The sequence below is a fragment of the Pholcus phalangioides genome, unplaced genomic scaffold (genome assembly GCF_987345545.1).
Source record: "Pholcus phalangioides strain wild (caught in Gottingen) unplaced genomic scaffold, Ppha-v1.0 ptg000031l_1, whole genome shotgun sequence".
NCBI classification, from domain to species: Eukaryota; Metazoa; Arthropoda; class Arachnida; order Araneae; family Pholcidae; genus Pholcus; species Pholcus phalangioides.
In genome coordinates, this window is record NW_028301621.1 from 7092352 (window position 1) to 7107098 (window position 14747).

General features: G+C 37.1%; 1 protein-coding gene across 1 annotated transcript in view; it reads right to left on the reverse strand.

Moving 5' to 3' along the window:
- The window catches only part of Tsp (Thrombospondin), a 143372-nt gene extending 128900 nt beyond the window's left edge, over positions 1-14472 (reverse strand). Inside the window, exon 1 of the mRNA XM_089252905.1 lies at positions 13909-14472. Coding sequence (XP_089109031.1) covers positions 13909-14002 — 94 coding nt within the window. The 5' untranslated portion in view covers positions 14003-14472. The remainder of the gene's footprint in view (positions 1-13908) is intronic.
- Positions 14473-14747: the final 275 nt, after the last annotated feature.

Consider the following 14747-nt stretch of genomic DNA (forward strand, 5'->3'; position numbering starts at 1 on the left):
GTACCAAATTAGAAACTCTTCAGAGGAATGTTTAAGAGGTGCATGTATGGTTAAATAATAGTATTAAATGCTGTATACAAGTAAAGTGCCACTGGTGGGGGAATTGCCGATTCACTCCTCTTTTTCAAATAATGTTTCAAACAAACCAGTTTCTTTGCTGTATCGCCGGTCCTCCAACATCAAAATTTGTTGCCTGAAGCCTGCTCTTCATCGACATCTCAGTCAATATCCATTCAATTTCCGTTTCTTTCCGTACAATCCAAAGAGAAGAAAATTTGTCTGGAATTTCTTTTCATTGGTTTTTAATGCAATCATTTAATTTTTTATATTTTTCCAGAATTATTTCACATAAATACCGGAATATCGCATTAATTCCCTTTTTTCCCCCCCGATATTTTTTTGAAACTTTATTTCTCTTTTAGAATTTGTATTTTTTTCCCCAGACGGTCACACCTCTCTTGTAACCCCTGTTAAGTTTTATCACCTGAAATATTATTTCTATGGCGAGACACATTCAAGAGTCACACAAATACTAAACTATGTTGTTTTCGTCGCGTTATTATTCCTGAGTCAATAGATCATTTCAAAACCGAGTTTTCAGGGTAAATATATACATCAGTGAATTCTATAATAAACTACCAAAGAGAAATAATCGATCGATTGCGGAAAGTCTCTCCGAATCTCGTGATAAAGTCTTCATAAACACATTTTAAAAGAGAACGTTCGTGCTTCTCCATTCCCTTCGTTCTCGAGCATTCCATACATGTATATAAACGAGTATTTTGATTAAAAAATAAAAAGAGAAAGAGGAAGTTTTCTGAATTTTCGGGAATGGAAAATAAACTTTCTTCTCTTATAAGAGGGAGGTAATTGGAAAACGCTTTCCACATATGGCTTGAAACGGCTTTCCGTATTTTAGATCCTCTCATAAACTCGTTTCCCCATTTCATCGTGAATTGCTTAACAGCCATTTGGAAAAATAAAGTTTGGAAAATAGAAATCGATTTCACTTTTAAAGACATTTCTCTCTCTCTCTCTCCCCCCTACGTCTCGATTTTCTAGGAAATTCACGCGGTGACATGCGTATACTCTATATTCAGTTTCACAGACGCAGTTCCATTTTAAGGAGATTTTTAATTTGCCTTCGCGAAGTCTAACAGAAGCTATAAGACCCGTTAGCGTAGAATTAAAACTCGCTGCAAACGTGTATAATGGGCAAAACCGGAACTAGAATAGGGCAAAGGGGAAGCAGCAACGTGCCTCGTGTAGAAAACTTTTAGGGACGGAAAATGTTCTGGAGGGGACGAAAAACACTAATAAAGCTATAGAATTTTGAAGTGCATTGAGCGGCAAAATCTCGTATGCTTCCCCTCCCCCCCCCTCCTCCCACAAAAATCCTTGTTGGCTTCCTGATAACACAAGCCAACATATTCAAAGTCTCTGCGTCCGAAAACGCGTGCGGTTTTCTTTGAAATTGTAATATTTAATTCTTGCAGGTCACATAATTCCAAATCTATTTAGAAGATAAATGTGCGGGTGCATAATTGCTTCAAATAGTGAAGCTTTGCGTTAAGAATCCTGCTGACGCCTAAAAAATATTAACAAAACTATTTGTTTCCAACTCAAGCGAAATTGACTGTGACCGGTGCAGAATGAAAATGAACAATATGTAGCGTGATATCATATAAATTTTTATGTATTATGAAACCGGTTGCTAAATTATTATGTTTGTTGCAAAATTTATTTCTGGTAAACGTAGCAACCGGCGTAAAGCATAAAATTTAGTAGCATGAAAATGAAAAAAAAAGGTATCATACCATATATTGTTCATTTTCATGCCGCACGCCGATTTAAAACCAAAGCCAATTTTACTTGAAGCATGAAAACAGTTTTGCTCTTGGGGGTCATTCAATTATTACGTCAGCATCGAAGGAGGGAGGGGGTTTCGTATTTGCTGACTTTTGATGACAAGGGGGGGAGGGGGATTTGAAGGTTGCTTGCATCATCAACCACCCCTTTGCGAAGATATGAAATATGCTAAGATGCTGACGAAATTTTGCTGATGGGGGGAAGGGGGTCGGTGCTTTGCTGACTTTTATTGATAAGGGGGGGGGCGACTCAAAAATGGCTGAAAACCTGCTTACGTAATACTTGAATGGCCCCTTACATCTTATGGGGTATTATTCTTCATGTTTAGCTGGAAGTAATAGCTTATATATTTGCATTCGAAGATCAGTATACCAGATCTCATCACGTAGGCCTCCTATGGGCATGAAGTCCCGGGTCATGCCCACATGCGCCCATGGGTAAAGATGGCCCTGGTTCTATGGGCAGCTCCGCTGGATTCTACAGAAATAGTTGTTTCTTCATACTATATTTCACTTGAAAGCTTCCAGTCACCATCTGATTTTCACCCGTGGAGCGCCCTTAAATATCACAGGACCGCCACAGGGGGCCTCAGTTTGAGAATCACTGTTCTACAAATGAGATTTTTTTTATTTCTCTTGATAATATTTTTTTGGAATTCAAAATCTACGTATCCATTGCGTTTTGATATAGAAATAACGTAGTGATGTTGCTCTTTTTTCTTTCTGAGCAGTTGGAAAACTTGTCCTGATTAAAAATCTCTAATCTGATTCGACAGTTTATATACGGGGTGATTATAAAAAAACTATCCCGACATATGGGCCCCTAACTATGATACCATTCACAGAAACTGAATGAAATTTCGGCATAAAGTATTTTGAGGTATGCGCTCAAGAATGATATGGAAAACAACAGTGTCACTCTAACAGTTACGGTTACAATATTGAAAATATGAAATGGCAACACCAAGTTTTTTGTATTGGAATGCGATCTCCATACTGAAAAACACTAAATAGCGTTGGAATGGCACCTGTAGCACGAAAATCCCCGGAGCTAGGCAAGGAAAAAGTAAAAAGGACTTTGCCGTGCTCCAGAGCATTAATGTTCGCTTCATTCGTCACACCGTTTGAGATCCCAGCCTGATTAGTCCTCCACAAGGTCATGTGGAAAATTTGTGAAACACAATAAAATGCTTTATTTTATGCTGCTTCTCTGTCCTTATTGGTTGTCCTCACTTTTAGCCTATCTACCGCCGGTGATTTTCATGCTACAGTTGCCGTTCCAACGCTATTTAGTGTTTTTCAGTATGGAGATTGCATTCCAATACAAAAAACTTGGTGTTGCCATTTGATATTTTCGAAATTGTAACCGTAACTGTTAGAGTGACACTGTTGTTTTCCATATCATTCTTGAGCGCATACATCAAAATACCTTATGCCAAAATTTCATTCAGTTTCTGTGAATGGTATGATAGTTAGTGGCCCATATGTCGGGATAGTTTTTTTATAATCACCCTGTATATAAACGAATGATCTCAGGTAAACTAGATGCCAATCATTTAAATTCTCTTCCCTCCACCCGAAGTCTTATTTGACGCATTTGTTTACCGTCTAGTATTGTATAAGACTTTCACCTGTATCTCTTCTGATTGACTACGGAACAGGTTCCGAGGCCAGACCTGATTGAGGATCAGTGAGGAGGAGGAGGAGGTCGAAATAGTAATTTGGTTGCAGAATAATTATGTGTCTTTGGTGAGCTATATCATCGTTATTTGCATCGTTAATGACCTGATCGGACGTTTGTGGCGAGAAGTAGTTTTTGGGAAGAAAAAAATCTCTTCCCCCCCCCCCACCTCTCTGTAAAAAGTTGCATGATGTTAAGCTTTCGAGATGCTGCTAATAATAACAGATATATTCATTATTTCTGCTCATTAATATTCTCTCTCGGTAAGTACGTACATCGAAGTCAGCTGGCGCCGTTACTTTAATTACAATATTCTATGATTGTTATTATTTTATGATTGTTATTACTCAAAACCACCCTTGTAATTTTACCGGCCTATAATTTCCCCCCTACAAAATAGGCGCATTGTCCATTCTGCAATGTTTTGCACAGAAATCGAACGTTCCATAATTGCATGGGCTCGATAGAAAAGAAATGGAATGACTATGAAGAAAGACTCGATTCATTGATTGTTTTCTTTGAAATAACATAGGTGTTATAGAGATATGATAGAAGCCTTTAAGAATTTCAATGGGGATGGATATAATGGATCATGGAATATTGTTGCGCCGTCGTTCAGCAGCTGCCACGCGGGAACACCAGTTTCGGTTGATCAGGGACAATTCCATGTTGCTGTGTCGGATGGATTTTTTTTTTCTAAAGGGCTGAATGAATCACAGCCCTTTAGAAAAAAAAATCCCTACGATATATACACAGAAACCTGGAATAGTTCCTGATCAATCGAAACTGGTCCTTTCTAAAGGACTGTGAATGGAATACCTTGCCCTTCTGATGTCACGAATTCTCTTATGACACCTTCAAGAAGAAATATGATAAACGTGGTTGGAGAAATCGAGAAGCTAATCATACTTGAATGACAACCATATTTTTATGAGCAATCAAATGCATTTAAGTGTTTCTGATCTATTGCTATCGGGTTACTGTATCCAGGCTGTGACAAACATTTTTTATACAAATACAACGCCACAACAGGCAAATTGCCCAACGAGGCGGCTGACTTAAGAACATCATGGATCCCCGAGCCATTTTTTGGAGGCCCTACCTACTACTGCTACACCACACATGCACAATAATCTGTTCAGTGACATCGATTCACCGTTTGCGTTACGACCTTACCTTAGACGACGAAACCCGCTTGTTTATATGAGCTCGATCACTCCTTGCGAGTTCAAAAATCACTCTGCATTTCATCCAATCGAATACCTTCATGATGTTCTATATCTGCCATCATCGGAACACGCATAACATCAAACGTTGCCTGGTGAATTAACATGCGAGTACCTTCCTCACACGAAAAAGCAATGATGAATTATCTCGATTTTCGATCCAACATTGAAACTATACAGACATTATAAACATGAAAAAAAAAAAAAACATTGCTAACACAGAGAAGGGGGAAAACATTCATTAATCACCATCGAAACAAGGTGGAATGCACCACATAATTGACTCGACGTGCAAATTGACCGCCTTTATTATGATAAGCGGTTCCATGAAGCGCGAGATCCGCACATTTCTTCTTCTCCGATCAGATAATTCGGGTGTGTTTGTCACTAATTATAATACCTGATCGCTGCGATTATATTTAAGTCTCTTTTTATTTAAACTGATCGAATTGATTGCGCTGTTTAATATCGAAATTGCACGCCTTCGGCGGGAAAACGCGGAAATAATGATGCGTATCTGCTTCAAAGTAACAAATCGGTGAATTAAAAAGAAACGCGTTTTTTTTACAGACGCATATAACGATGAATATTCAATTAATCTTCACCGTCTTTACTGCCATTTCAACTGAAACTCTTTCAAATGATTAGTGGAAATTATTTTTTATACACAGGGTCAGGCTGAAACATTAAAACAATCTTCGTTGATCCTCTTTCGTGGACGCACGAAATCAATAGGGAAAATGAAGTGTGTTTGGGTGTGTGTGAGGATACGTTGTACCATTCAAACTTACTGAATTCACACGATTTGTCTTAAATTATCCCTCATGCTGTGGAAAAGATGAGAGAGAAAGCGTTTGTGCTAAATTTATGATGAAAACATCAGGACTGAAAAAATCTATTTCCCGACATGCTCAAGACATGTAAAAATGTTGACGGGGAATGTATTGTTTTCAACCACGTGCCCGACGAGGGCATGTGAAATAATGTGAACATTTCCGTTTTTTTTTTTCATTGACGATAATACAAGTATTCCTACACACATGCGTGAAATTTCACACACACACACACACACAGAAATCCTTTTTTTAGCGGTCATAACGCAAATGTGTACCAACGCATTTTCATTGATATTCACGATCTTAAGATTTAGTGGTCCGGTGCGGTCATGGGCCTTCATATATGCGACAGAGAAAACTTCACTACCAGCTACATGTGTTACGGCCAAAATCGGATTTTCAGAAATGATTCGGGCTTTCTCTGGCCGATTCGCAAAGTGGCTGAAGAGACCTGGAAAAAGTTAGATGTGCTGATGTAAGACGGTCCAATAGGCGTCAAATCCATCTTCATTACCAACGACGTGTGATACATGGTAGTAGTTGTATTGGAATACCTCCATACGGCGAAAGGTAAAAAAAGTGGAAATTTAAGAGAAAAGATTTTATATATATATATATATATATATATATATATATATATATATATATATATATATATATATATATATATATATATTCTTTAAAATAAAAAAAAAAAGATTACCGCATCGTGACTGCGGTTCGATGGGTTGCCATAGCTGACGTGCACATGATTATCATGAAAAAATACTCCAACTTGGTAATTATCCCGAATCACGTCCTTTGTTATCAGACTTTGACCAAACATCCCCGGCCACTTCGCGAACTGGATGACGAATGCCCGAAATTCAGACATTGGTCGGGTCAATATTCAACAAAATTAACTAATTGGCGATGTAGCCAGCCGCTTTGTGAACTGGCCAATTTCGGGCTTTCGCAGTAATATTTACATATTGTATTCCTAATGGTATTCATGAAGGAAGAGAAAAAAAATTCTTAGTTTGCATTAAACCATAAAAATATATAGTGTCCGAAAGGGATGAAAATTCTGCTAAAAAAATTCCCTCTAAAAAAGGGATTAAAAAATTTCAGAAAATTTTTGTGCCGTATTTCTCTTTACACGAATATATCGGGAAAGATATTCACACACACACACACACACACACACAGAAATATAGGGTCTCTGCTGTCACCTATTAAGTAAAAATTAAACTATCTGTTATAATTTCTTGAGGGAATTTAGTGTTTTGTTTAAAGTGGTATAAACGTGAAAACGAGCGGAATGTATGAAAATACTATGTATTATATGTTTTTATGCAGCATACCGGTACAAATTTTTTGTGTCAAAATAATGAAAAATGCTTATCAACCGGTATTTTAGCTCTTGAAATTTACGTCGCTATGCACAATAAAAGAAAAAAATTAGTTTCATAATACATGTTCATTACTATTCTAGACATCGGTGTAAAACCAACAATCGTTTTATTTTCAGAATTAGAACAGGTAGTTTTAATTTTGTTCAATAGGTGACAACAGGTGTCCTAGTTTAAGCGGTTTCCCGTATTTATGATAGCAATATATAAAATCTATTAAGTCAAAAATATGGAAATGTGTCTAGGCCACTTAAGTGCTCTGGAGCTATGCCACGGGCCGCTTAAATGCTCTGAAATTGTGCCACGGGTCATTTAAGCAATCTATAAATGTGCCGCCAAGTGCATTTAGGTTTGAGGGGTGGGGGGCAGGCCACATCAGATAACCCCCACGGCCACATTTGGTCCGCGGGCCAAGAGTTTATCATGCATGACTTCACGGTGGGTTACAATGAATTTCTTAAAAAGAGGTGTTGAGTTCTGAGCCTTCAAATAGCATTGGAATTAACAGAAATTAATAATAATAGCAAATAAAGGTACTTTCTTTTAACATTTCAATTTTTTTAAATAGTTTTTGCATTAAAAAAAATAAATTTTTGATCGTCTGTGGGGGGGGGGGCATGGGGGATTTTGACAACCCCCTCTGCCGCTTACGTGTCTGATCCCACCAATATAAGTTAGGAGGTAGGGGGCAGAGCTGACGAAATTTCGCTGGCAAGGTGGAGAAAGGGAAGTCAGAGTTTTCCTGAATTTTGCTGACAAGGGGGGGGGGGGGGTGTCAAAAACGATTTAAAAATTTGTTGACGTAATTCTTGAACGTCCCCTTAGTGACACCGTTCACTCAATTTCAGCGGTCTAATATGAGAAGAAGTTGAAAAACACTGAACTAAACCGTATAACGCCCAGGGTCTTGGTGCAAATACGTAATTTAAAAAACACAAAACCGCAAAAAACTTCGATGGTCACATTAGGCCCACAGGTCATGATTACCAGATTTCGAAAAATTTACTTGCCTGGCCGGGTATGTGACTTAAAATAATACATATACGAATCGATATTTTGTTACTCTGTTAGTGTCTTAAAATCTAAAACTTCTTCCTGACCCGATGTCCAACACCACAAAGCGATGGCCGCTAAAGCACTGACCGCTATATTTTTAACGGTTCTTGATTTTTAAATGAGTCATCTTTTGATGCGGTGAGCAGGCATTTACGTATCTCAATTTCCGATAGAAGTAAATCGTTTTTCATCAATATTATCAGTTCTCACGAGTTCCCTCAATTATGATAGAAGAATTCAGTGGTTATTTCTACATATATTTTATTATACTGCCTTTAGCAATAACGTGAGAAATGTCTGTAAATTCTTTTTTTCCACTATCCCGTACAAAACTGATGAAATCCGTACTTTGCTTCCTCTACATGGAAAAAAAATATACAAATACAAATACAACGCCACAACAGGCAAAATGCCCAACGAGGTGGCTGATAAAAAGATGCCCATAAAAATATGGTTGTCATATGTTTCAAAAATACAGCAACCCAATTAAAAATGCAATTAACACAAATTACAAACAATATATACACATGATAAAATATTATACAATGCCCATAAAGAATACTTATGGTTGTCTTATTCTAAGAATGGATAGCTTCTCGATTTACCCCAACATGTTTATCGTATTTCTTTTTAAACGTGTCAATTGTGTTACAATTTACTACCTCCGGGGGTAAGCTATTCCATTTATTAACAACCCTATTGGAGAAAAATTCCCTGCGACACCATAACCTTGCATTGTCCCTCACCAATCGATACTGGTGTCCCCTTGTAAAAGCAGTCGATTGGCGGTGTACTAAAAGTTCATGGTCCATCCTATCCATCCCATTGAAAATTTTGAACACTTCGATCATATCTCCTCGACACCTGCGTTCATCCAATGTAAACATATTCAAAAAATGAAGTCTTTCTTCATAACTCAAGCCCTGTGTGCCAATAAGGACACGCGTAGCTCTTCTCTGCACCCCTTCAACCAAGTCTATGTCCCTATGTAGGTATGGTCTCCAAAACCTTACAGCATACTCCAGTCCAGGACGAACTAAGCCTCGAAAAAGAGGAAGAATGACTTTAGGAGAACGCGAAGAGACCTTTTTGAAAATGAGACCAAGCATTCTATTCGATTTTTTGACAACCGCTGAACAATGTTCAGAAAACTTAAGTCGCTCGTCAATGAGAATTCCCAAATCGGTGACTCTAGTTGCATCCGGGATAGTGACACCATTCAACTCGTAAGAGAACCGTGGGTTGTTCGAACCAAAATGAGCGACCATGCACTTATCTACGCTAAACGTCATGCTCCATTCATTTGCCCATGCTGCAATCTTGTCTTTTTATCAAAGTAGATCATAAAAATAATTGAAGTCAAGACATGAAACATGCAAATAAAATGAAATTCAAACGATTGAATTTCATCAACGTTCTAACAAAAACCATGTTGTCAAGGGATCAAACATAATAATCAAAACTCGAACAAATAATATCAAAATCATAAAATTTGTTCTGAACTGGCAGTTTTCTTTTAGATTCTATGACACGAAGGAATGAAGATAATCGTGAAATATACATCAAAGAATCGTGTCGGTGTTCTTCAACCACTGGTCTATACGGACCGGTGCCAGTCCGTGAAAAATGTCAATTAGTTCCTATATAAAATTTTATATTCAAATAAAATATATTGGTTTATACATATATTTATGTCTTGATAGGGCAGCGGATCTGGGAATTCATTCTTTTGTTTACTTTTCACTGATCTGAATTTTTTTTTTTTTTTTTTTAATTTTTTGACAGTCCAAAAATTATTTACAGTATTTATTTTTTGTTAGTTCGCCAATCATTTCTTCTATTTAGGTATCACGGGTTGAACTCCCGACCCTATGGGTATACCGAAAGTTATCTGGACAATACAATTTCTGCCAGTAATTATACTATATATCCCTGTGGGATAAAAGGCTTATATCCCTCTTGGGACAGAGCCTGGATCACGTCTGGTCTTACAGTACTTATTATAAGAGTTTCCAACGTAGCTCACACGGAACTCTCTGCGGAACAAATTTTTTAATATTTATCGAAAAACAAGTTTGTCCCTACTGCCGTCTCAACAGCATCATAGCCCCATGGCAAAATGAAAGAGGGCTTAGGCACTACCTCTTAATCAGGGAGCGCACTTATGATAGCTTCGAATCGACCTTTGAAGGGCGCACAAAAGGCTTAAGGGGTACAAAAATTGTTCCACCCTTAAAAAGCATCGAAATTTAACAGATACTGATTAAAATAGCACATAAAAGATACTTCCGATATTTTAATTTTTTTAAACCAAAATATTGTACTTTTTTTCAATTTTTTGTCGGCTTGGGAGGGGTAACTGTCTCTCTTTTCCCCCATGTGAAGAAGTCTCTGCCAGATTATAGTGGAACCCCCTATTCAACTGAGGTCCGTGCATGTGTCCCTACTGGGGGGGGGGGGGTGCTGGCGGAGCTCCAGCACGGAGCCCAAGATAATTCTCATCATTTTTTTCTCCATTATAATAAGCACTGACTTGTTTCACTGCGCATAGTGATGTCTTAGTTTAATAAACCTTAATTGGTGCCTTTTTGTCCATAACCAACACACACATAAACGAGTAAAAATAAAACTTTATTAACCCTAAAATATGCCTTTCCGAAAAAAGGATGAAAAAATTAATGTAGTACAATATTAGTAAATATATTTTATAAGCATTATAATAACACATTTTATAATAATATACATTAATTAAATTATTAATTTTACGTCAAAAATTTAACAGTTGATGGTTGTAGAGAGTAAAATGACATTATTAATACTTGCAAAGTGCCGTGAAGTAAAACGCATGAAACCGAAGAGAAATTGCTTTTCTTTCGGTTCGCATGCTTTTCAATTAGTAATCACGAAAAGTGAGAAAAATTGGAGATTTCATGTGCTACTAGTGTTATTTTACTGTACACAAACATCAACTGTTAAAATTTAACAGCAAATTTGATAATTCACTTTACATTATCGTTCAAAAAATATTTATTTGTATTATACTTTTTTATGCAGCACATTATTCTTAAGCAGTTCTGTTTTGAAGGATCATTAACCGTTGTGTTTTTTATTTGATAGGTGTCAGAAGTGATTCCATAAAATTATGTTTCTCAATATAATACATCCTGTACAAGGATAGTTTGGCTGATAAAATTTTCTTTTCACCCATTTGTAGGTTAAGGACAAAATAAAACTAAGAAAAGCACCATTCTTCATGGTTAAAAGTTCACAAAATATGAACGTTTAAAGTCAATAACTGTACTCGAAAGTACGCTCATTTTTAGAGTTTCTGCTAGCGCAGAAAAAAATAATTCCCTATATTGTATATGACGTATGGTATTTTTTTTTCAATCCGGGGGGCACGTATATCGAAATTCTGTGCGCAGAGAAACATCAGGTCTGTGCATGTGAAACTAAAGAGAATGAAAAGGATCTTTTTTTTGGTACCACCGAAATAAAATAAAAAATTATTCAGATCAGCAGGATTTTTTTTCATTTTTCTATGAAATTCGATCAATTGACAAAGACCACATGATTTTAGGCCCTCCTACGAGGGATTTATCCCCCCCCCCTCCTCCGTATGCGGATTTATCGTTTTGGGACTTGTGGGCTATACAAATTATTTTGCCCCATTCTTTCACCCATTCAGGTCTAATTTTCTTCACTACTCATTCCACCAAATTAGCCGCCCCGGACTGTTTCACTCCCCCATACCATAAACATGTATCTTCTGGTCTTTCGCATGCGTTCACACTCTCTAGGTCACTGTATTCGCCAAGTCATTCTTTTAGTCACGCATGCTTATATACGCACATTGTCTAGGTGAGTCATTCAAGTGCTCTGGGGATTTCTTTTTTTAAACGCGACACCATCTCAAAATTCAAACAAAGGACAGCTTTGCGAATATAAACAACAAGAAAGTTTTTTCTTCTCTGAAAGCTCTCCGGGATTTTTAAGGGTTCCGTGGAGTTTTATCATGCTGAACCCCAAAGCAACTGTCACGGAATCCCAGGATTCCACGGAACACCAGTTGGAAAAACGTGGCTTAATGATTGAGGAACTTCATTATGCGGAAAATCAACTATCGTATTTAATGTGTATATAAGGGAAGCCCCCTCCCCCTTGCCAAAACTTATGTTAAAAAAATAGGAAGAGTTTCTTATACAGTCGAATCCCGTTATAACGAACGCCAAGAGACCGGAGGAATCACTACGCTAAAACGGAATTTCGTTGTAAAGGAATTACAGGTTACCTAGCATTGTTCCTATGTAAACTTATTTGGGGAATTAGAAAAGTGTTTGTTAAAACGAGATTTTCGCTATAACGGTATTCCTTAAAACGGGATTCGACTGTACGTGGATAGTATATTATAGTGCCTTTTTAACTTTTTTTCCATATTTTAAGCCCAAAAAAATCAGGGGTATATACTTATACGCGTTAAAATGAAGTAATTTTCTATTAAATTTTCATAGCAAATTATTTTTTCATGGTTCATATTTTTATTATCATTCATCAGTATTGAATTTTTGTTCATTATGGGATTGTTTTCCAATATTTCCGGAATTTTCATCCATTCCAAATTTTTAATAATCTTGAATTTTCATTAATTTTTATTCAACATAAATTTTTTATTAATTTTTATGCATCCTGAATTGTAATTTGTAATACTTATAAAAATCCTGAATTTTGATCAGAAATTTTCATTCGTACTGGGATATTATTTCCATTAATTCTGGATTTACGTTCTTCCCGCCACATTATATATTTCTTTTATTTATGGAAGAATTTTCTTTTAATTCTCAATTTAAATTCATTTCGATATAATATGAACCACGGAATCAATTTTCATTGCTTTAGGAATTATTCATTAATTTCAAATTGTCATCAATTTCAGTTTTTTGTTTTTCGTTCCACATGTTTCTATTTTTGTGCAGATGCTATACATTAGCACGCACATTTCCGGAAATAAAATTTTATTTTTATGAATTGTTTCAATGTCGACTTTCCTCTCAAATATATAAAATAGAGGCGCGAAAGGGACCCTCCAAAATGCCTAGGGTCCGTACACAGGGTTATATCAGTTTTAACTGGGGATGGTTTTAACCGGCCTGGTCTAAATTTATTGAACTTGGCGTCAGTATGATTGGAGAGTCGAAAAATAAACGTATTTTTTGACATCACTTCCAATATCATTTTATACTACAATAAAACATCCTTTATCCAGAAATAATTTTTTTTCGATTGGGCATATTTAAAGATATTATTACTTTCACTACTTAACCGTACATGCAACTCGTGCACGTTCCTCTATGGAATTTCTGCATGCCGGAATGTGCGTGTGCGTGTTGTGAACGTATGTGAATTCTGTTTCTGTTTAATGCTTATTTATTATATGTAATCCTGCCATCTCCCATCAGTTTTTATAACTATGATGTGTAATGATTGAATAATTGTACCGTTGTAGGCCTGTTGCACTCTGTGGTGAGATTCAGCAACGCCAGTAATCAAAGAATTAGGAGAAAACAATTTCTCATATTTATTTAAAATTATTTATATGAAACGCAAATTTTTCCACAATGCTTATGCATATTTGTTGCCCTCTAAAACCTATTTCAACTTTTTGCCTGCTTTGAAGGCAGAATTCTTAATTCACATTCGAATGTTTTTCGTCATGCAAAATGGGCCCCACATCTCTTCATTCCCCGAGTGATAGAGGTTCTACTGTAATGACTGTTATGATGAAATATGGCTCGTCCACGTGGGACAAGTGGAGCTTAAAATACGAAATAAATGAAAATATGTTACACTTACTTCTGTCGTAGTTCATAAAAGCCGCCATCACTTCAGTATTCCACCAGGTGGAGCATATTACTACTACTACCGACACAGCTGTCAGAAATTTCATTTTCCACACAATAACACTATTTCACGCCGTATGACCAGGTTAAGAGGTGTTTTCTCTTTTCTGTGCGTAAATGTTGACAACGAGCAATTTTTTATTCCCGCCCGGGAGCGGAAAATGTCGAGACAGAGATCGTAAAAACGAAACTAAAACAAAAAAAAAATCTATTTCTTCCGAGAAAGTTTGATAGTTCAGTGAAGATAAAACACACATACGCACCACACACACACACAACACACGGAGAGAGAGAGAGAGAGAGATTACTCTCTCTCACGACGAAGATCAAAAGCACTTTCTTGGATGAATCTTCCGTTTATTGTGCTTTCAACAGCAGCAGCTCCTCCTGAAGAGAGCCAGCGTCCGTCGTGTTGCCACTGTGCGGGCCATTAGCTAACTGAGTAGAGAAGAGAGGATGTCTGTATAAAGAGAGAGACACACACGGAGTAGTATAGAGAGAAGCAGCAGCAGCAGCTTCTTGTTGCTTGCCTTGCTCGGAAGCATTCTTTTTTGACACCTTCCCGCGCTCTGACGTCACCGGTGGTCTCGTGACAGTTTCGGCCAATGTGCAACATTTGCATCGCGGTGCCGCCGACGCCACCACCACTCTGTCAATTACCTATTACATGACAAATTTCATCGCAGAGAAGCGCGAGATGTTGCTTTATTTGTAAACACGGAGCAGAAATCCCAAGTATTTCTGCTTGTGCGAGGAAAAAAATATCTCGAAATTTTTTATTATTTTCTTCCG